The sequence below is a fragment of the Puntigrus tetrazona genome, chromosome 7 (assembly GCF_018831695.1).
Source record: "Puntigrus tetrazona isolate hp1 chromosome 7, ASM1883169v1, whole genome shotgun sequence".
NCBI classification, from domain to species: Eukaryota; Metazoa; Chordata; class Actinopteri; order Cypriniformes; family Cyprinidae; genus Puntigrus; species Puntigrus tetrazona.
In genome coordinates this window covers 35,742,811-35,767,897 of record NC_056705.1, presented here as the reverse complement: position 1 = coordinate 35,767,897, position 25,087 = coordinate 35,742,811, and the positions used below count along the sequence as shown (strand labels likewise).

Genomic DNA, 25,087 nt, shown 5'->3' with positions numbered 1-25,087 from the left:
CCGAATAACGACACCTTTTGTAGAACGGCTTATACGTGATCAACTTAAAAACGTCATTGATCTAAATTAAACCAACATTAAACTGACTTGAGCTCAACCTGAACTGAGTTTCCAAAAATGATTGAATAAAACCACACGGTATTATAATTGTGAAATGTACAACTGTGTGATCTAAGAACCAGCACCTCCGCAGGAGATGATCAACGCCAGCTTCTACATCACTGCCTGTCCAATTTACGTCTATGTCTTACTTCTGATCCCAACATTAGGAAAGAGTGAATAAGGCAGTGTCCATCTGTGAAGAACCATAGGCTGTAAAAACGTACGCAGCTGTTAAAAAAGCCCTGGCAATCTGCCACGCCTATTCAAAAAGAGCCTTTAGATGAAGGGGGACAGCTATTCTAAGTAGCCTATTCTAAATAACGATGTTTTCTGATGGTACAATCTTGATAACATTGTAAGTGGACCTCAGAGAACAATTCAAAATATAAAAACAGGCAGTTCAAGACCCTTTTAATGTTTTAACAACAGCAAAGACGGGCTTTGAATAAATAGCAAAACAATTTAACTTGAATAATGACTATTAATGTGCGCTTAAATAGATGGCTTGGCAAAATAGACACACTCCTCATCAAGGTGGTTAACCCATTTCAAACACGCACACACACAACAGATTTTTGTTTCCCTAGGAATTCAAACTGGACCATCTCAGTAGCTATCAGAAGTACTTCCTGGAGGCTGACAAATAGAAACATCTAATTGTGTGAATAGCGTTTTAATTCAGGAATCAACAATCATTTTCTGCTGCTCCTAATTGGTTAGTTGCTTTTTTTAAACTAATGAACAATTAAAATTGCGTGTTAACAGTTCTATGGATCTTTGACCCCATTTTGTTGTGTTTTTCATGTTTTTATCTACTCAAACATCGTGCCAACAAAGTTACTTGCTTGTATGATGACAAAGTATGACTTGTTTTTCATCATTCCACTTGAAACTCTGTTTTTGTGTTGACAGAATGAGCTCTGAGAAACAACAAATCACTGCACTAAGTTAGTAACCAACATCTTATTGGCGTGAAGTAGATATCTACAGTATTTCTAGTTAAGTCTTAAAGTATAATATTTCTGAATGGACACAAATCAAAATCTATTGAAATCTAGACAATGTTTTACATTTTCAATCATGGCCGTGTATGTATTTACTTTCCCCCTTATGTATTTCTTTATTATCCCCGGCTTGTCGGCTTTACATATCAATCAGACCGCCTCTTCCTCATCACTAGTTTAATTAAAAGTGTGTCTACTGAACATCTGTAACCTCAGCTTATAGACAAAAGATCCTAGAACAGTATATTTTCTTACCGTCCTCCGTTTCTTGCCACACAATGCCCTCCAGGTTGACACTGGTGCCCGGCTCACAGGGTCCCAGGCACTCCGGCTCGGTGGACAGGGCCACATCAGACGTGTTGACAGCCACAGAGCGTGTTCGCACCATAAGCTGCTCACAAGGTGAGGCGATGTCGCTGTTTCCCATAGAGGCGAGGAGGTGAAGCGGCGGTGGGGCCGGGGTGGAGACCGGAGACTCCATCTGAAGAAAAACAGCAAGACAGAGGCAAAAATAAGGAAGATAAGAGCTGCTGAATTTCTGACAGGAAATAAATGACACCTGGAGAATATCTGCACACATGCCCTTAAGGTGGACTATATTTTGTGAAGGCTGTTACAGAGAAGAGCTGACCTGCACCCTGCTGGACGGTGGAGCTCATTAAGAGCCAGGGATGCTTTGAGCTACTTAAGCCTCACTCCAGGGAAACAGGGCCCACACAGCATGCTCACTGACACAACATCATCTCACCGTGTGAACATGGGCTTGTTTATTCAATTAAGGGCCTGCAGCTGTGTGGTCAGGCGCTCTAATTGACCCTACCTGCATTCAGGGGACCACGATGGACACCAGCCAGGTAAACAGACACAAATAGTCTGGTATTAATAGGGCATGCTGGTTCACATGGCAGCAAAAGTTCACTTGGTGGTCATTGTGATGCATCTCACGCTTAAACTGTGTCTGAGGTCATGCATTATTATTATTTTGATAAGATTGGGTAAAATTTTATTTTTGCGTTTCTTTTAATTACCACTAACGCTGCTTTTAAAGGAAAACTACAACTCCTGAAAATAGGCAAAGAAACACCATTAAAAAATAAAAATATTATGTAAAATATATGTAATATATATATATATATATATATATATATATATATATATATATATATATATATATATATATATATATATATATATATATATAAAAAAAGTGTTGCACTTCTATGCAATAATAAAAAATTAAAAAAAGATGACTGTGTGTATTTATAACCAGGGTTCATCAACATCAGGGTATGTGTGCCGCCACTGGCATGTGGAAGAGTAAACACTGGTGCACAAACGACAACGAGAGGGGAATATTACATGATTGTAATTATATTTAGTTGTTTACTTTAGAAACGCTGAAGTCAGGGTCCAAAATGAACAGGAGCTAGGCAGCAAATGAGAGGTTTTTGAGACTAAATCCAACATTGAATGTGAAAACAAAAATCGCATGAGTTAAGTCGAAAGTATACAAAGCGCCTACTAAACAAAAGATGTGGCGTCACATGTTTTCCTCCAGGACTACGTGTGGAATGTTCCTCGCATGTCACCAAATATGGAGGAAGAAATCAACACGCGTGCCAAACCATTGTGTATATTTATGTATATAGATCAATAAATACATATGTAGGTATGCATTTAAAAATGCATTATGTTTATATACTAAACATGTTAATAATAGAAATTATGATTATATGTAAATATTTTCTAAATATATACTGTATGTTTCTTTAAAAATACGTAATAAATAAACAGTACACACACGTATGTAAACAGAACTTGGATTCAATTAGTAACGATTAATTTGTCTTTCAAAACAAATGACAACCCTGCATTTTCAAATGCTCTTGTATTTTCGAAATATTGATCGAACCATTGAAAGAGTTCCCGAACCTGATCCGAATGAAAGGCCCTCATTACGAGGAGGAGGGTCGTGTGAAAAATTGCAAAGCATGTTTGAATTGTGCCTAATGACCTGTTACCACCTGTGATTGAGATGGTAACAGCTTCAGATGCTCCACGGCCGTTTTTACCTTCTGCATGAAACATCACACCAGCGAGAGAAGCTTGTGTCATCTCAAGCGCCTGCTGATTTATGATAATGCGTGACTCGCCAGAGTAGTAGCTGGTGCGCTGACACAACAGACGAGCAAACATCCAGCTGTCAGCTCTCCCAGAAAACACACAGACATGCTCAAACACACTACAGGCCGTTCAAATATACTTACAGCCCTAATATCCGACGTAGCGCATTCATCAAGCCATTACCTCGCAGGGTCTGGACGTGCTCTGCTGTACATTCGTGACTTTTAATAGTGACCGTTACCGAGGAGAGGCCGCACATCGCACAGGCCGCTGATACTGACACTCGAGCCTTTAGAACGTAAATGAAAAAAAAAAGAAAAACGTCCAAGCGGTTTTGATGCCAAGTGCCACAAACCAGCTGTATTGCCAGCAGATCTTTGGCAGAAAACAACTGTCGTGTGTATACAGAGAAGGGTAGGAAAGAATGAGAGCCTCAAATGAAATAAAAAATTCCGGTTCTTCATCTTAATCTTTTCCTGAGATGAGAATTCAATGCGATTTATAAATCTTGCCCAAACGTCAGTCATTTTTGTTAAGCACAGATGCTTTTAATACTGTTGCAAAACACCAACATAGCCTAAAACGAGATAGAAGAAGTGAAAGAGACATGAAGAAAATACCCTGAAACTCTTAAAATGATGATAAAGAGTCTATTCTTTAGCAGTCGGCACACCCACAGGCCGCCCACAGTCCATTTGCTGAGCGTCTAAAGCATTTATGCTTATAAAGCTGGAATGTACTTTCCTGATCTTATAAGCTTTAATCTGATTGGTAGTTAGTGGTACACAGTGTCTTTTTTTCAGTACACTTGGAAACAGCATTTTTTCTGAGGAAAAATGAATCACTGGATTTGCCCAAGTTTATCAAGTTTTCATGTAGGTAGGCATTAAATCTTTAAAGGGTGCTTTTTTTTTTTTTTTTTTTTAAATAGGAGTTCACTTGATATTGATTTCAAACAGATATCCATTTCCCATGAAACAAAGCAAACTGTGGCCGGAAGCTTTATGTTTTGGCCAGACAGCGCCATACTGTTTAAATGCATGGTTGTTGACCAAAATAAGCTGCAATGAGAGGAAGACCATGTCATTTAGTCAAAGACGTTTGACTAGAGATCAAGATTTCTTCTCTGCATATCATTTACCTAAACTCATTCGAAATAGTGGTTAACTTGAATATAAATGTTTATAATGATTAAATGACAGCAATTAAAATGAACAAATAAAACCGAAGAAAATATATATAGAGAAAATATTTTACGCGATATTGGTCAAGCAGGGATACTGAACAGCAATTTCAAAATTATGGTAGGATTTGGACTACAGAATGATTAAAATGCATACATAAATTCATCATAATTTCAATTAATCACAAAGCATGAATGGCTGATAGTTAATTCCACATTATTTATTTATTTTTTTTTACACAAAATAAAGTTAAAAATCTAAATAAATAAAAAAACAATATAATTAAAAATTACTAGAAAAACTGCTCAAATTATTTACTTTTAAATAAGTTTAAATATTTTGTTTAATTTTGTTCAAATGGATGAAATTTTAAAACATTTTAAAATCTGCTAAATAGTATTGGTGATTTCGAGACAGATTTTAAGCAAGCTTCAGATAACAAAAAAGTATAAAAATGAGTAACACTTTTAATAAGTAATTAAAATGTAAAAACTCACAAAAATCGGCATGCATGATTAAATATCTAATACTGTTTGATTCTTATTTTCTAGGCAAATAATATTACGTCAACTGGAATATTATGAGAACACAGTGAAAGAACCAGCCCGATCTCATAGCAATTTGTACGTTTGTGGCTGATTCAATGCTAAACTCATACAAGATCACTAATTTTTTGCTTAATTTGTACATATTTTAAGAGATCCTAATTCGTATGAATTTGTACGATTGACCCACACCTAACCCAGCCCCTAAACCTAACCATCACTGGGGTACGAGATGGATAGTTCCTCACACAACAAACGTGTGAGAAACTAGCCGTCTCGTAAAATACGTACGGATCGGTCGCGAGTGTATTAGCTCAACCTGCTCGCCCATCGCAAATTCAAAAGGCAATTCGGTCTACAAAAATGTAGCCAAAACCGTAACCGATATACTATCTTCATCAGATCTCATAAAAACCCGACGCGAGCAACAGTCTACGCCGGCTACATTTACAAACCGAACTACGAGCCAGTTCCACAAGAGTGGAAGCACACTCAGGCCTGAAGAATGCAGAAGCAAGCAGAAGCCATGCATACTTAAGAGTTCAAAGCTCAACTCTATTTCACTCACAGAGAAACCAATAACTTCGCTAAGCCAGGAAAAAGGCGAAGCGGCCACAGGAGATGAGACCAAACTTCACAGCAGTTGCCAGATGAAACAGCTTAATCTCCAGCCGTCTGTGGAGACGCACTAAACAAACAGGGTCTAAAAAGAGAATCATCCTCGGGTCTCTCGTCGACATCTTTACAAACAAAGAGATAAGATTATATCGTCGCCCTTCCAAGTAAGAGAAAACAGTGTTTCTGCATTCCTGTTTACATCTTTTGGCTCGACGACAAGCACTGCTAGACATTCAAAAGCAGGGAGCCCAAATGCATCAAAACCACAGCGGCGGAGATTTATTCTTGCCTAATTAAAAAACAATAATCGCCCCTCCCCTGTATCCAGTTCAATGATGCTTAGCCTTCCGTTAGAGCCGCAAATATGGAAGTGATTTTTTAGAAACGAAGACGTTTTCCGCAGGCAGAGGAAGAGCTGCTGCAGAAAGCCTGTGGAGCCCGATGTCTGGCTTATTTTTGCCTGTTGCTATAAGGACAGATTCTGAATTCCCAGAAGACTTCCTTAGGAAAAAAAAATAATAGGGAGGAATAAAACAATTGCCTTTTATGACTCCAAACACAAAGCAGCAAGAATCAATCTGAGAATGATAGCTGTGCCTGGGGGTGAAACGTTGAGATGGAATCGATGGAGCCTAATAAACAGGCAATCAGCACGCACGCATGATGGGCTCTGTAACGTCCTTGACCCATCAATCTCAACTGGAAAGCTGTGCGGCTCGAATGGAACATCTCAAGCTGTTTTTCCCACCTGGTTTCATTGCTTTGCTCCAAACTTGAATCCGAAAAACGATCAATAAGAAGAATAAAAGCTAACTGAAGACAAAACAATTCGCCATAAATGGATAAATTACACATGATTAACTGTGGTCTGTTTCTGCACGAAAGGTCAGAATGCTTACATTTCAACATGAACGATATCCTAGAGGAGGGCTTTTCGAATGCTTTGATGGCCACAAAATAATGATGGCCTTGCAAAAAGAAACTAGGGGTGTACCGGTTTGCACTTGTAAAATACAAGTGTTTCTTAGGAACAATCTACCTCTTTAACATTACCATAAGATTACAATTAACATTAGAGCCCAAGCTTAAATTTTATTTATTTTGTAATTGTAATTAAACGTAACTAAATTAAATGTATTGCAATGTAATAAACAACACCGTTCTGTAAATTAATATTGTGATAAAATAATATTATTTATATAACATAAGTATTATATAACAAAAAATAAAATTGTATTAGTTTATCGTTTCGAAATTTATATGATCGACTTTGATATGGTCAAAGTATGTAAAAATAAAATAATTATAATCAGCCTCATAATTTCTGCAGAAGTAGTGATGAAGTAAAAATGGAACACTCAAAAGAAAAAATATATATATATATATATATATATATATATATTTACATATACATTACTTAAAGTTTTTAAACTACGCTCCTCACTACCATTTTGTTTCCTCTACAGAATCTGGTACCCATTGGTAGCAGTAAATGTGCTCTCAAGTGGGTTTTCCACAGCATAAAGACCAGTGTTTTCCAAAATTGGGTGAGCATCAAAGGTTCCCATCTACACATTACGCTAAACAGCTTTCACACAGACCAAAAACCAAACCCTGATGTCAAACAGACTCTACTGTGAAACTGCCCTGCACAAAAACATGAAGCAAAGAGTCAGTTAAACCAAACCACGGCTGAATTCAACTGCTCTACTCTGATAGCAGCTGGACTGGGGCTCTGAGGCAGTAATCTGTCAGCTTTACTTAACTGCTTCTGCGCTTTCCAAGATAACAGATGACCTACGCTGATCAACTGAGCTTAAGCTTATTTCAAGCACTAAAACAGTATGTTGTCCATCAGCGTGCCTTCATATGTCCTTTTGCGTTCTCTGGATTCGGAGGCGAGGTAAATGCTTGAAAACTTGAAGGCTGGTGGCTTAAAAACAGACAGTTGAACAGTTTTATGGAAGTGAAGGAAAATTCATTCCTGGAAAAGATAAATCTCTGTAAAAGAAGAATGGATCTATACTAAACGGAGTGCAAAATGGAATGTCAATTTCAGTGTTCGTTGCACAAGATATGATATGCATAAGATAAGATATGCATAACAATGCATCTGAATAAAACTCAATTATGCCAAAATAAACAAGTCAACTACTATCGCATAGAGCCATGGTGAGCATTTCCTTGCACTACACCTTCCAGCATATAAAATATGGTCGGTCGGTGGACTGGTTTCTGCACAGCAGGTGTTTTGAGCGCCATTCTTTCAACATGGCTCGGTCGTGTCTGCCCTTCCCCCATCCTGCTTCATTTGGCCTCCTTCATGCAGCTGGTTAGCTTGGGCTCATGCCCAGTATTGTTTACGGGCCTATGGGAGGCTGGAGGGGAAGAGGGAAGGCCCCTGAGCTGAACGAGAGTGGCGACCTGCATTCCTCATAGCTGCTGCCGGAGAAAATGGATGCCTGAGAGAGGAACGCCAGCAGCAAAAAGCGAAGGCTTCACAGAACAGAAGCGCTGCAGATGATTCTGCACTAGTGCAAAAATTCGTCTTTGGAATTTCAAACCGATTTCTGGTATGAAACCAAGATAAATCATTACAGATAATGATTTTTTTTGAGGGGGGGTACATGACTCAAAGGGGTGTTCACACTGACAGCGATTAAATCACCAGAGGTTGCTTTACTGGTTGCTGCTGGCCGTTTCTGCTCGGCTGCTGTTGCGTGAAGTTCAAAGTCTAAATTCCCATTGGTGTGCATTTGCGTAAAGCCGAATTTGTTTCATCTATGCTTGATTACAGTTTCTGCCATTCATCGAATTGCAAAAACATTGTAAAAAATAAAAACTAATATATATATATATATATATATAAAAAATAAAAATTAGAGTACTGTTTTCTTGTATAATCTTTCTACTTCTGAATGCTTAATTCAATGTTACTTGCCATTTCTTTGCAATTAATTGCACAATTTCTAAATAAAAAGTGTTTAAAACGTTTTTTTAGTGTAGAAGATGATGACGGTCAATAACTTTCAGCTAACGTCTTTACATTTGAGATCATGTTTCCACCGACAGGAATCTGCCCAGATATTATTGCTGTCAAATCTGTATTGAGAAGACATAATAATAGCATGAAAACACAAAAGTGTCCACATTCTACGGAACAGGCAAGCGAATAACTAGGTAATTCTTTAGCTCAGTTTTGATATTTTCTAATCTAAAAAAAAATTACATTTGAATTGTATTTTTATTTTATTGTATATTTTGTATGGACTCACAGAACCCTTTTGGAGGCCCTTCGAGGGTGGCCCCATTGAAATCTCTGATTTTTGACAACCGCCTTCATTAATTGAACTAAAATCTGGGTGAATACATAAATAAAAAATATTAACCCAAAAAGGCAGAACATCAGTTTGTGAAAGCACTGCAGTTCATTCCAAGCGTCTGATGATGTGGAACCTTTCAGGACTGTTAGAATAACAGACAGCACACATGCTTTACGATCCTGTCATCTAGTGACAACGTTTTCTGCGAACAAAAATTCAGCTCGCTCGAAGATCCAGCTAATTTTACATTGCTTTGAGTGCTCTGTCAAACCACATCTTGCTTTCTTTTCTAAAATGCAAAAAGGGTGGCTGGAAAAAAAAAAAAATCCAGATGTCAAGCCAAGCACTAATAATATGTAGCAGATCAGAGAGTGAGAGTGATAAAGAGTAAAACAGACGTGGAGGAGGGGGTAGCCGAGCGAATTCTTTCCCCTCCTCCATAATACCACCTCCTGGTGTGACTAGTCATTCACTAACAACAGTATCTATTACAATAATAATCCACATTCTTGTCAAGGTCACCCTCCCTGGAAAAGGCTGGTTTGAGAGGAAATGAGCTCGGAAACACAGACTCTTTAACGCTCTGCTTCATCATACACCTTTTCACAACAAATGCAGTAGTGCAACATTTCTCGGTACTGGGTGCCAAAATCAACATCCACCGCTCCAGCAACATGAACTAGAACTTTGGCCCACAATGTTGGAGAAAAACAAGTCTATTTATAAGTCATTTTCCCAAATGCCCATTGTTATGATCCTTTTACGTTATCCTTTATCAATAGACGTGAAAGCAGTCTTTTTAAAACATAATCTTAATTTATTTTTGCTAGTCTTTAAATGATTTTTTAATCTTCAGCTATCCATAGGCATAACTAATAGCCTACACTGCATTACGTTTACAACTATGATAAGTATAACAAGTGACATTTTCACCACAAATTATTTTTCAATATGTGTGGCAATGTATCTTTATGGTTTGTCAACCAAATTATGAATGTGCATGAAAATACTTAGATACCTACATTTAAAGATACCTAAAACTGTAAAAATAAAAGGTTCTTTAATGGCATATATGGCTCCATGATGAACTTTAACATATGTTCAATCCTTTCATTGCGCCAAAAGTTCCTTAAAGTAGAAAACGTAACAGGTTCTTTAAAATATTCTTCACACAAAGAAAAAGTTGGTTCTTTTAAGCATTCTTTAGGAAACCAAAAAGTGGTTCTTCCATGGCACTCCAAAAATCAATTATGACTTAAGAGTGAAGGTTTACAGTGGAAAAGGGTTTTTTAGATTATTCAAATAAGAAAAAAAGTTATTTTAATAAACTGTTGACTCAAGTTTCTTTGGGGAACCAAAATGTTTTTATGGCATCAGTGCGAACCCTTTGGGGACCTTCATTTTTTTTTTTTTTTTTTTAGAAGTGCATGAAATGAGCATGAGCAAGACAAGTGACATTTTAAAAACCATCATTTTGACCACAGAATGCTCTCAAACACAATACACCATTTGAGATGTGGTAGTTAATTATGATTTATGAGGAGCTCAGAGCAAGAGCTGTGATGAGATTGAACTAAAACAAGTCAAAAAATGATTTAAAAACTGGAATTATGTCACTATGATACACAGAATAAACATCTTATTACAAATTCCCAGTGTACAATAGTGCACAATGACAGAACCAAAACAATGTTTTATATACCCACTTACAAGACATCTTGTTTTTCATGCTTCTAGATTTCCCTGGAGAACCACAAGCCAACTATTTATGGAAGTAATGCATTCTGCTGCTTCCTCTAAACAGAGGAAAGACTCTATGTGGGTGGTACTCCGTCTAACAGATACAACATATACAGACCCATGGGAGGAACAGCTTTTTCACGATTCTCTGACCTCTGAGCTGAACTTGGATCTAGTAAACTGAACAAAAGATGTTGACTGGTGACTACAATTGGAAAAACATCCAGTCAGCCGCAAACTTTTATTCTGAGCTGGCTCTCAAGACACTATTGTAAATGTCACGCAAACCGGCTCGAGTTGAGAAGATTAGTTTTTTACTACAACACCTTTGCGCAGAAAATTGCTGAAGGGTGACTTGAAATTCGATAAATGATACTAAAGCCGAAACTGCTGGAGCGCTGTTGTGTATGACAGCCTCTACAGTAATAACAGTATCAAAACTAGAAATCACAACGAAAAATCAGTGAGAAAAGATTAAATGCTCTAGAATGTCAGCTTGATATGCATATACATACATCAACAATTAAAAAAAACCCCAAAAACATTATATAGACCGCCTCTGACAGATTGATAAAGCTTAAAGGGATAGATCAGAGATATCTCCAGAATACAATTTTATTTTTGAGGAATTCTGAGAACCGAGAAGACCATTTTTTTTGGTTTTAAACTGTAAAATGCAAAGCTATCACATGACCTAGAATTTGTAATGCTCCCATAGTGATGAAAACAGTGCAAAGTTTCACTAGAGGAGGCAACTCCCACAGAGATTACATCTCGTGATATGATCTGTGAAAAACCCCAGCCATCCACTGATGGTGAAACTTAAGATTTCACTGAATGAATCTCTACCACACATTCTTTTGCATTTGCTACTGAAGTTCAGAGACGGACACATTGCATTCTGAGTTACAGTGTGGCTAAGAAATATTGCAAAGCCAGTGTACAAGCAAAAGTCAAGCTCCATATTTGGTCTCCTAGGTATCCAGTCTACGTTATTATCTAGAGACAGCATCTTTAACACTGGACTATACCACCATGGTTACTGCTAGTGCACATCCAGTCAAATAGTGAGGTCGGGTTTCCACGCCAGCATTCAAACGGAGAACGTAGGCCTAGTCTATAGACTCTACAGCTGGTTCTGATAAAGTGACTGTCAGATCAACAGCTATAGAGAACCACTTCATTTTTTTTTTCAGTTTATGTATCAATGCCAAAACACTTCTACACCAGAGGTTAACGTGGCCGTGAAAGCCTGACAAATGGATAAATTCGACGATGAAAGTCAAAATAAACTGCTCCAATGTCATTTAGATTTTTGTCAAGATTATCTTAAAGTGACCGCTCTCAATTTGCACCCATCACACCACCGAGTAGGCAGTTCCTTCAGGAAAGTGAATCTGGTGTGCGGGGCTTTTTAAAGCATCTTTACCAAGAGGATTTCACTTTCAAATAGATGCATTTACAAGCAATTAAATAATGTGTTTGTAATACTGAAGGCTCGGACTTAAGACTTTCTGAATCCTGCTACCTTCCCAGTCAGATTCCCAAATGCCTTTGTGTTGTGGTTATACGTTTACCTATTCCTTATGAATGCGAGCATTTATTTATGTATTATGTCTTCAGAACCCGTCAGTCAACTTTTGCATTCACGTTAGTTTCTCGTGTTGGCCTCTCTTTATATTCAGAACATATGTAACGCACATGCAACCTGACTGCAAAGTACTGGGTACGATCACAGCTTTTAGAATCTAAAATAATTAGTAATGCACCAAAATAAAATTCTTGGCCAAAGCCGCACAAAATGAAATCCTGGACCGAATGCCGAAACACGATTTTTGCATTTTTCCCCATACATTTTCACAATTCCATAAATTTAACAGGAATAATCAGCTTTTTACTGTTTTGTCTAGCTTTTCAAAAAAAAAAAAAATTACTTAGTACTAGACATTTCTTAAATATAGCTATACCAACAAATCAATATTTAACTTAAAATAAATAAGTTAAAATTATATTTATTGGCCATTTTTGAGACCCCAGGTATTTTTTTACTGTACAAATAAATCCAGCCTCGCTGAGCAGAAGAGAATCCTTTTAAAACATTAGAAAATATTACAGATCCCAACTGGAACACTACGTATTAACAGAGCTGTTGTAATTATGATCCTTATTACTTTTCTTATTTTATTTTAAAAAAGGAAGTAAATGCTACAGAGCAGCTGACTAGCAACAGTGTGTTAGCACAAATTTGGACTACGAACCCTGCAGCACAGTTGGAATAGGCTATCCGTGCATTAGTAAATAAACTGCAGACCTTTATGTTTTCCAATCGTTCGCCATTTCGCGAATTCGGCAATCACACAGTAACCAACAACAGCCAGCCTTGCTCTTCCCAGAGACATGAGATGCAGTGCAAAATGGTTTCTCGCTGTCGGTGCTTGTAATGATTGCAGCGTCTTTCTCTGAAATGTTGAAATGCCTTTACACTGCAGACATGTTTGATGCATTAGCGCACACCTTATTCGGTCTTTTCGGTTATTTGACCGAACACCGAAAGAGCTATTTTCAGCTGAACAATTTTGGTTGCCGAACATTCGGTGCATCCCTGAAAATAAGTACAAACTTAATAAAAGGTGGATTTTCAAAATAGACTATAAAATAAAACATACATTCATTCACAATGTCTTTTAGTACTATGCACAAAAAGTATGAAAATTCACAAGGATTCAAATTCAAATCAAACTATATTTTGTCAAAATTGCCAAAAATACATAGTTACATGTTATTAGAAATTCTTCAACAAATATGTACTAGAGTCTAGCGTTTTGTGATGAGAATAACCTTAAGGATAAGTGCTTAACCATCATTAGAAATTCAGCTTTTAATCTCAAAACAAGCCATTTGTGTCAACTCCTCTAATCAATAAAAAGCAGTTATTGGCATGAGAATAATAAATAGAATAATAAAGCACCGCACAGGTCTAAGATCAATATTCTTATCGGCATCATCTGCGCTATCATCGCTCTTTTGGATAAAACCCTTTTAAGGGGCCCTATCCACATGTGAAATTCGATACAAACAAGCGAATACGTTTAAAAGGAGACAAGAAAAACCATTTCATTATTTTCATGCGTTTTTCCTTTCTTAAGAAAATGGCCAATCTTTTAAATAACTGTTTTGTTTTCCGCCCAGAGAGAAAATAAACGAGTTAAATAAAAGGTAGCTTAAACATCAATCATGATACCACAAATAAAATCTGAGAAGGTCGCAGTAGGGGGACGCAATTAACACTGAAAACGCTGCGCAGACTTGCACCTTTAAAGACCAAGGGGAAGGGCAAGTGATTCATTAAATAACTGCTGCAGTAATCAGTGTAACCTCCTCCACAGAAACTCACAATATCAGGAAAATCACACCGATGCTAGGCATACTAAAACATCATCAATCGGCTGCAGTCGGGTACAACATGGAGTGACTAACCAGTCGAACATGATTTACACAAAATGTTTTTATCGTTGCGTATGCATCGTTACAGCTGCTTACAGATTGTCACCACAGATAAAAATGGCACAAAACTGGTTCTGGCCAGACACTGTAAACACAGCGGCCATGTCCTCTAACTTCACCTCACTTGATTGGATATTTATTGACTTATGATGAAGCCAAGCTCACGGTTTTGGAGTGAAGCCCACGACTGTTAGCGGTGCAGCCACGGCCGGAGTGAACTGCTGGGATTTTACAGTCGTGAAGGAAAAACAAACACGGACATTAACACGCACAACAAGGTCTATGTTAGTCTCAAGTTAGAACCTTATTAGTTCATCATAATACTGTAAAGAATCATAATAAGTCATCATCATAATACTTTTTTCCTTCAAGATTCAGAATTTAGGAAGATTTAGTGGCAAAACGACAAGATTTCACATCTTCAAATACTTAAGGAAGCAGTGAAATAAAAATTCCAGGCCAAAGTCAGAGCTAAAAAATTAAAAAAAAACATTTAAACTGGGCATATTTTGAGACTAAAAGCTTAATTTGTAATGATGATATCTAATGATATCCTTATGCACAAAATGGGTGCACTATTGCACACGTTTTTAGAAATTGAGCAAATATGTAGCTTTGTATTTTGATATAAATATAACCTACCCATGCAACACTGTATTAAACAGTCTCTTGCTGCCTGTGCTTGTAATGATTTTTAAGTCTTTCTCAGACACTTTGTTCAGTATAATTTATTCGGGCTGTCTATTTTCGGCCTAATCATTTCTTGACGAACATTTGGGCATCCTATCAAACACTGGGATAAAATTAAATTAAATTATTCACAACAAATGCAACCTTTTCTTGGTAGGTATTAATACATTACCGTTCATTTAAAACCCTGTGTGAAAAAGAGCAAACATACCATTGTGCTAAATAACTCAATTAATGTTCAATAGATAGTTTTTTGAATAATAATAAAATCTCCATCACCTGTTTTCAAATGAAGTGGCAGTTAATACACAGAGCCGTAGATCACTGCCAAGCTAAGCGACATCTGATTCAGTATCACTTTACTGACGAGATGTGCATGAATATATTGTCCAGCCCTAAATCCTGGTATATGATATTATCACAATACTGAAATTTAGTTGCCAAAAAAAACCTGAACATTTAAATTAATTTAAAATATCTGGACAATTTGTAATGAATAATGTTTTGAAGCTGCACCGTGAAACCCAATTTTTCACTAAGCAACAACAATTAAACAATGTTTTCAAGGTACTCATAACAATACACCTTAACAATAGATACTAGAGATGCAACGGTGTAATATATATATATTTTTTATGAGAACCGAGAATATTTGGGGAGCTCAGTGTTTAGAGCAAAAAGAGGTGTGGCATCCAGACCTGTGGTCGTGGCTGACATTGATTATGGGAATATGGGAGCATGGGAATATGAGCCTTTCATCTAACATGTGTACTCTGCAGCCCTGAAGCAGCAAAACATACTTCACAGCACGTTCTCTCCACGTAAAACATTCATAGCATTACATGACGTAATAGGTAACTGAGACTGCGTGGAGGAGGGGGGGGGGCAACGCTACCCTCCAAGGCAGTATTAGTGTTGCTGAATTGCTCAATGCGTTCGGGGGCTCCCGTGACGAGAGGGTGTGAAATAGTGAGGTAAAAAAAAAAAAAAAAAAAAAGAAGATGGATGTGAGACAAACATTAGTATTTTTACAAAAGTGCTGTATTGTATGCTGAATTGTGCAAAGAGAAATAAAAGGTTTCCATTTCAAACAGACAGTTAGCAAATATTTAAAGAAAAAAAAATGAAGTGCATAGATGTTAGAATTGACCAACTTTTGATAATTTCCTATAAATTAGTTGGGAGCCAATGACAAGAGAATCCATGATTCTCTTGAAAAAAAACTAAAATATATATAGTTATCAAATTTAACCTTGAATCTTTTTAAAGGTTTAAAGTATTTTTTTGTCAACATAAATGATTGTTTATTCATTGATATTGCTACTTTTTTGGGAGTTGCTCCACGTGACATTTAACAATCTAAACCAACCATGTCAAATTATTTTTAATGTCTTATTGACCTTGACACAATCATGGGTATAATATGTTTTTTTATGTTTACGTTTTTTATCTTGTAAATGTTTTTAAAATGCAAAGAATATAATTATGAACCCAAGACAGCTGTGTTAGGCTGTAATTAAACATTTTTCCCAAAAACCATCCAAAAAGAATTTAAATTCAGAAATTAAAACATGCTCATTATAGAAGATCAAAGAAGTCACTTGACAGATAATTGCATTTTCAATGTATTTTTAAGGCAAAACTGTCAAGAAATGGACCCAGTAAGAAGACTTAAAATAAGTAACGAACTTAACACATTTCAGATTCAATCACTCATGATAACAACTAGTACAAGAACTGACTTTTATGCGACATTTAACGCCAATATGCATAGATGTGTAAATTACGAACTAAAGCGGCGCTAGACACAGCCTGAATTGTCTCCCGCACAAAGCAATGCTAAATCATTCTGTCGCTGAAATCTTCAACAATACCCTCTAATCTTCTTAAAAGGATCTTTCCAGTGACACTAACCTCATTAGAGCAAGAGTAACTCGACACACAATGCCAGAGCACAAAGATGTTAAACACACCACAAGACTAAGCAACACTGAATGGCAGCTCTTTACACATTCTGCGGTACGAGAAAGATGTAAGAACGAGATCTTGTGATTTTCTTGATCAAACAATAATGTTCCACTTTTCGTAGCAGCCCAAGGGCTTAAAGCATTGTGCTTGTCAAAATGAAAGAACTGCTATTACAAAGAGATTCATGATGGTCCGATGCCCACCCCCACAACACTGGGTTACTTTATACAACAGCTGTTTTTGCTAAAGGAGGAGGCTAAATAAATTTTCATTTCGGCAAAACAATGTGCTGCACATGCTATGCATTATGTGTGGTTCTACAAAAATTACAGCCAATCACTATAAGTTACCACCCTCGTTCTGTACCGTGAGAGCTGTTCAAACGATCAGACCACATACCCTAAACGAACACATCTCGATTCATAATATGCATCCTAAGCAGTGAGCCAGAGTAGGATTAGTGCATCTCAAACATAATGCATAATGCATGCCAAAAGATTCTGGGATGATGAACTGTTTGCAGTGGATTTCTCAGAGTGTGTGTGTGTGAGAGTGTGTGTGTGTGTGTGTGTGTGTGCGCGCTTCAGGCTAGGATTGTTCACGAAACCAGACAGGACTATGCAGCATTTCTTCATTTCTTTTACTGTGAAAAATCCAAGGCTGAAGAAGCAACAGTTTTACTAAAGATGCACAAGATAATGGAACCGTACCGATTGTTAAGCAACATTAATGTTTTATTGACTTTTTTTAGTATTGGCATTAAAATAGTGGACAATTAAATGTGGATGCTTGATTCTACTATTTTTTTTACTTTTCAACTGCTGCTGTAGTCATCTACCTTTAACTCTAGCATTAAAATACATGGTGCTAGAAAAGTAAAGATTTAAAGGTTATAAAATGTAAGGTTTAAAAAGAAATATGTTTTTTATAATGCTATACCATTTCTTATTTCCTGTAAACGAAAAAAATGAGCCAATCTCATAATTAATAGCTATACATATATTCAACTGTACATAATACTTCAAGGTTTATAATAAATGTCTGTTAAAAAGCATAACCCATAGTAACAGAGTTGATTTTTAAATACAAATGCCCTGCCACTAAAAAAGCCCATGTATTAAAAATGTAATTTCCTTAAAAATCCAAAACACAAGTTTGATTTTCCATTTACCATATTTGATGTGAATAAAAGCCTAATTAAATACACATATCATAAAGCAAATATATCTCTTCAGGTCACTTAAGATAATACCATTAGTTTTTCTTACAACTGAGGAATAAAAACTCCTCAGGTTTGATTAAAAATATCTTACATTCATATTATGAAGATGAATGCATATCCTATGGGACTGTAATTACACGAAGAAGAGTAAATTATGACAACCCTTTAAATTCTCTAAAAGCGCCATAACATTAAGTGAAAAAAAATTCTTCATTTCTTTTGAAAGCGTGCCTCGAACTTCGGTATCGTGAAATTTCGACTGTTACAGTATCGTTTAATATGTCGGTCTTGTGGCCCAATTAATACTTTATACTTTAAGTAGTGCAAGCATGTGAACTGTGCGGCAGCCCTGATTTCTCCAGCAGCCTCGGTGGAACTGTGGGAGCTCTGACAAGCTCCTTAGTGTGTAGGAAGTTAAAGACTTCATCCACTTACAATGCAACCCCCCTTCCCCCTCTTTCATTTAGCCAGGTCATTTGCTCCCCCTTCTCCTTCCTCCAGCCCTCGAGTGGCCTTTTTTTCCCCCTCAGCGTATCCGAGCAGAGCACCTTCCAACCTCTCGCAAAGCTACGAGCAGACTCCACCGCTGGCATTTAACACATGATCTCTCCCCACCTCCGTTTGGAAGCACTGCGGCAACTTGAGGCATTCAACAGTTTTCTCTCATTTATTCATTCCTTCCCTCATTTATCGGCCTCTGTTTGTTTATCCCCCTCTGTTCTGCCCTCTAGCTTTCTCTCTGCTCACATTGAGAGGTGAAATGAGGCATGCTGGAAATTTGCTGGCTGACAATGGAGGACAGCTGCTCTCACTGCTCAAGCCTTTCATGAGCTGAATTAGCAGTGCGAGCTCGCCGCGCTCCCTTCCCCCACCCTTGCTGCTGGCTTTAACACCCATCCAGACATACTAGCAGTCGCTATGTACAAAGCTGAGGGAAAAGCACCACGGAAAAAGGCTTTGTTTCTCAGATCTGCCATTGCTTTGATGGCTCGTATTTTGCCACCTTGTTTTCTTTAGTCAATTACCTTGCATGGTGAACCAAAACGAAACCCTCAACCCTAAAAATCAGATCTATTTGCAAAAATGAAGGTGGGGAAAATCTATAAATCAGTCAATAAATAAATATGTTGAACGTACAAGATATTGAATGTTGAACGTCTCCTTAAAAATGGCCTACAGGAACCTAAATTATGGGAAATACCAGAGCAGCTATCACAACAGAATGTAAAATAAGTGTACTAGATCTCAGATGAAAAACTGCTACCAATTTATTATACGAATCATTGAGTTTTAAATAGCGTAATTACTTATTATCCACTTGACCCGAGGGGAAATAATCATGTGATTTTGAACAATCACCGGGAAGCAAAGATCTCTTTTGTAGGCTACTGACTTGCTTCCAAGAAGACTGCGCACTATGGAAATCTGGGGAAAGTCCAGGATTTGGCTTTGATTTACGGCATTTTGGTCATCAATAGAACATTTGCTCTTTAGTGATCTGAAATTATAGTTGCAGACCTAATCTACCACAAATTTATCTTGTCTCAGCATCTCATCAAGAAAACAAAAAAAAATCTTAGGGAGGGACCTTAAAATAGGCTTTAAAACCATTCCAAAAGTCACAGGGTAGGCTCTTTGTGACTGGAATTTCAGTTCTGTCCAGTCTATGTAACAAAGCACAACAGTAGCAAACATAATCCTGAAATGAATATGACAATCCGCAGCTGTTCTTTTAGTCGAACAGTATGTACTTGCAAAAAGTTACATCATTAAGTTTCATAGAGATGAAAGGCCAAAGTAAAAGTGACAAACAAACATCGGCATCACTTAGCTTCTTAAGATCTGAAACTGGATTTAAAGCTTTAATTGGAATTGCCTTCACAATTTTAATGATCCCTGGAAGCTGTTCTGTTCTGATTAAAAGCTTGTATACAAGCAGTTAAGTGACCTTCTTCCAGCCCTTCCCCCACTGCAAGTTAAGGCCAGTGGGGTTAGGAGCTTTTTCCCTACCCCCTCAACCACATCTTGGGCTCCTGGGATTAAGCGACATGGACAGTCAAACCAGGCCTAAACTTCCCTCTATTCATAGATTGGAACGACAGGAAGAAAAAGAAAACCAAGCCCACAATTCTGCAATGTAATAGTGTTAGCATAATACTGTTAAGATTGTTTAAAAGGTTACTTCAAAAACGTACATTTTGTAATTTATCACATACCCCAAAAAGCGTAAAAAGCTTAGTTTGTATTTGAAAAACCCATTTTTTGAGATGCATTATTGAATAAAGTCATTATTTTTATTATTTTTGTACAAATGTATTCACGTCGCCTCATAACATTCGGATTGAACCACTGATAACAGATAGACTATTCTGACAATGTTTTTCTTGCTCTTCTGGACCTTGACAGGATTATTTACTTAGTCAATGGGACAGTCACAAGCCTCCTGCTTTTCATCTAAAATATCTTAAATTGCGTTGTTTCACGGACAAACAAAGCTTTTACGAGTTTGGAAAGACATGGGGGTAAGCGATTCATGACAAAACTATCATTTTGGGGTGGACTATCTTTTTAACTACCGATTTTTACACAAACTATGACAATTCAATAACCATGATGCTTATTTGCGTAATGCAAGTTTGAATCCGGCTCACAACATCCTCTTTTCCAGTCCCGTTTTTACTCTCCGATCCATAATAGTGGCAAAATGTCAATCAGAAACCACATGCGATGCAAAGAAAACATTACTGCAGAGTAAACAACTTACTCGCATTCAGGCGACTAGGTCGTTAACATTGACTCACGTTATCAATACTTCAATAACACAATTGCCATTAGCTGCTAAACGGTTCAAACACACAAGCGGGCCTTCCGCGCTTACCTTTTCATTTTTCACCTTCTTCAGAGCTCTGCATTCCCCGTCAAGCTCTTCTGGCTCCGATTTAATAGCTAAAGGAGAGACAATTCCAACAGTTTCCAGAGCGTTATTCCCAAACTGCTCTGTCACAGCCATGTCTGCATTTTGTGTACTGTCAAAGGGTGTGTTGCGCGTGCTTCCAAACGCCTGAGCGTTCGCTACAATCTCTTTCTCAATTGCCACAACTGCAACTGGTCCGCTTTCGCTTTTTTCTTTCTTGTTTTTCCCGCTCGATACTTCCTTCTCCTTTTTGCTGTTGGGCACACCGCGTGAGGCCTTGGCGCCCTTCTCGACGCCTTTTCCAGAAGCGGAGTTGCCACCTCCTGAACTACCTGTCGCACCAGTAACCTCCCCTTGGGTCCGTCCCTGATGGTCCTTTTTAGCTCCATCGGTAGCTGGAGACTTGCTGCTATTGTCTTTCGAATTTTTGTTGCGTTTCGATTTCGATTTGCTCTCTTTGCCCTGAGGGGCACTCACCGGGCTCACGAACTTGATATTGTCTGGCAGAGCCGCTACTGCGCTCGGCGGAGCTGCCATTCCCCCTCCGTCCTTGGTGCCAGACATTTCGAGTTTGTCCTTTTCTAGGTCAGCGTCAAGGTCGATAATCAGATTTCCAACCCCGATATCCCACTCATCACCGCTGTCGTAAGTGTCCACCGCATTCGAGTCCACACCTTTCCCGCCTGCAGTGCCACCACTTAGGGACATTTTAGTGCCAGCGGCCCAGGTTTGTCACAGTAACGTCTGATTCCTCAGACTGCCAGGGTGTGGGGAGAAGGAGAACAGTGGTCTCAACGTATTGATGTCAACTTCCCAGTCACCCACATTTTGCCCTAGAGGAGAGACATACAATAGGGATTATCTGACTTGAAATTGAAACGGTAAGGGATGAATATACAGCACTACACATGGACTTGACTTACCACACAAGAGTAAATATGAAACGGGAGTAATTACATTGACCTTCTTTAAACAGTATACATAAACATAAACCTTCTTTGCATTGTAACTCTCAGTCTGTATTCAATGTGTGAACTGTGTATTAAACAGATGCAATCAATATTTCTCATGTTAATTTGAGAAACTCAACAGGAAGTTCTGAATGCGCATGTGATGTACCTATTATAGTAATAACTAGGTTCTAACCATAAACCTTAACTACATGCACTTAAAATAAGTTACTTTACATTACTCAGTACTTCCTTGGTTAAAATTATACTGTAGATTATATGTGGATGTACAGTAAAAAAAATGCACTCCACACTTCAACTTATGTAAATAACTTCTGTTGCTGTGGTATTTGGTAAAGAAGCATTTGCAAAAAAATTTCTAAACAACACTTGTATAAGCAACACTCAAATATTTACGCTGGTTCATATTACTATTTATTCAGATAAAACTGTCCTGCCAGTAAAAGGCACATAAAGTTGAAAAAAAGCAAACTTTGCAAACATAAAAATGATTAAAAAAATTATACATTAAAAAAACATGGTATGTTGATATATTAAATATATTTATGTATAATAATAAATATAATAATATTAAAATATAAGATGTATATACATGTAAATATTTTGTGAGTGTTTATACATAATAAATATACACAGTACACACACCTTTTGTACACAAAAACATTTTCAATGCGATTCATCGTTTCACATCACTAATACAGATGACAATTTGGTAGTTATGAAGATGTTGAATATTTAACACACACACACACACACACACACACACACACACACACACACACACACACACACACACACACACACACACACACACACAAATGCATGTTAAACCATAACCTTTTTCATTCATTAGTACAGTAACTATATTGGGACTACTATATTGGCCAGGAGCACATTTCCCAAAAGCATTGTTAGCTAACTATGGTTGTTAGTAACAATGAACTCCACTGGCAACGTCAGATCTTGTGACGACAGTTGCATTTGGAAAACACATCCCAGAACAATTACTCTTTATTTTGCCATTTTAAGATTTCCAATCAGAATTCCCACCTTTTGCCATTTCCCAATTATGCCAACCAACAGATAAAAAAACATTGGTAACGTTTTTTCCCCATTTCATCGGCAATGCATTGTACAGGCCAGTGCTCTAGATACTAGCATCGGCTATTGCAAAAACCTATTACCACTTGACCACTACTTTAGTGGTTACCAAACGTCTATAATCTTGCAAACAAAAGCACAATGTTACACTCCGAACAGCGAGTAGGGCTTGGATAACAATGGTAACATTTTTTGCAAAGCCATTCGCTTCTAAACGGAACACTGATGTGTGAAACTGTAAGCGTTTTGACCTATATTTTGTGCCTTAAGACACTGGGCTTCAATCAAAGCCCGATGTCTGGAAACTAATTAAAGCAGTCATTCTTTTTCACAGGTCATCTCTGCTTAGCGAGGGTACGGCCAAATAAGCTCACACAAGTCGAAGGAGCGTGCACTTTAACCTCTGACAGTGTAAATAATTAACACTCAAGTCTGCAGAATTTGTCCTGCAGCGCCCAGGGGGCTCGGGGGCCCGCAAATAAGGGCTGGGAAGCGACGGCCACAGTGTTCTAATAAAAACGAAACCGCAGCCTCACACTAAATCTGTAAGAATCTGATTAACTCATGTTAGTCTATCCGTGTTTGAAATGCTTCACCAAGCTTAACGGCAGATCAGTTCAGCGAGCAGAGGGCTTTGTTCAATAAGCTGGAGCTTGTATCAGCCTTTCATTCAGTTTCATATAGGTTTTTCGCAAGTCTCTGATCATCACAAAAGCCACAGAGTAGCATTGAATGTGAGCGATATCACTTCAGACACCGAAATTCCCCAATCAAGCATCTCGAATGAATTGACTGTGCTTCTAGCTTGAATACCTAATGCGTATCTCGAAACGCATGCTTACGGTAATGTTTCATTTATATTAAGAAAACTAGCATGTCACGCGAAATGTTAAAATCCTCTCGTATTTTGTGATTCTAGATCCAACGGAGCTATTGGATTCTCCGTAACTACGCCTTGTAAATGACAATAGCCCACCAAGAACGAGACAAAACCTTGTATTGATTGTTGGCCCCTTCATTGACGAGCCATCATCTGACGGCCATACATGCTCTACATAATCCCAGATGGTCATTCTTTCTCAGTGGGCAGATCTAAAGACTGCAGATGTTCAGACGGAACAAACAGTCAAAGAGGTCAAAGTCAGTTTGTAACATCTGTAGCTAACCTTGCGCGCCGCGGTTTCATGTGAAAAGCCTGTTTGATCCCTTTAAAAGTCCAGGAGATGTACAGCTTACTCAATACGCTTGTAAACCTGGCATCACAGAATGAGAACGATCACAAATCTCACTAGTTTTCGGCCTTTTGACAATGCGTGATATGCAAATTGATATACGTTTTACTGTTGTTAAATTAAAACTTATTATGAACGGTCACTGTCAAGTGTGTAAACCTAGGTTCAATTTAAAATACGGTACAGATCTACGCGAAAGTCATGCTTTCCACAGTTTTTCACTAAATTTATACAAAGAAGAATGAGATGTAATTTTTAAGCCATATAGAGATTTAGCAGGCATTTCTGAAAGACGACACTAATAAAATGTTGAATTGGCGTTTAGAAACGATTTATTGTAAAAGTGCATTTTAGAAAGATATTAAAACCCAAACCCATGTGTATGACGGGCTGTCTTTGGGAAACTTAATCCCAAATAAAAGCAGATCTACATTAAAACATTTCCAAAACGTTGGCTAATTTTATACGACAGATAATATTTGAATAATATTTTACAGATGTCGCAAAACACAGACAGAATTACATACATCTGCCCGAAAAGATACCTTAAAGGCACAATCTAAGAAAACTGCATAACAGTATTGTAATGGCAATAAAAATGGAATGCTGAACTGAATGATGCGCATAACTTGAGTGGTGACACGGCACTAAATTCATAATGAGTGTATGGATCATTCTAAGCATTCGCAAACATTGCCGAGCTACAGCAATATATCTCTCTTCCAGCTGTACGCTCCCATCGGCCCAGACCTATTGATTTCTCTGGGTTATCCTAACACAGGATCAGAGAACTTTCAATATCAAAGCTTGTTTGTGGTAGGAGCACTACAATATATAGACTTAAA

The 25,087-nt window shown here is 37.7% G+C and overlaps 1 protein-coding gene across 3 annotated transcripts in view; it reads right to left on the bottom strand.

Annotated features, from left to right (window-relative positions):
• Positions 1–25,087, bottom strand: part of znf609b (zinc finger protein 609b) — a 40,694-nt gene that overhangs the window by 12,627 nt on the left and 2,980 nt on the right. For all 3 annotated transcript variants that reach the window (XM_043244673.1, XM_043244675.1, XM_043244674.1), the window contains exons 2-3: positions 20,903–21,771; positions 1,362–1,587 (exon numbers count right to left, since the gene is read on the bottom strand). In XM_043244673.1, the coding sequence (XP_043100608.1) occupies positions 1,362–1,587; positions 20,903–21,646 (970 nt within the window). In that variant the 5' untranslated portion in view covers positions 21,647–21,771. The remainder of the gene's footprint in view (positions 1–1,361; positions 1,588–20,902; positions 21,772–25,087) is intronic.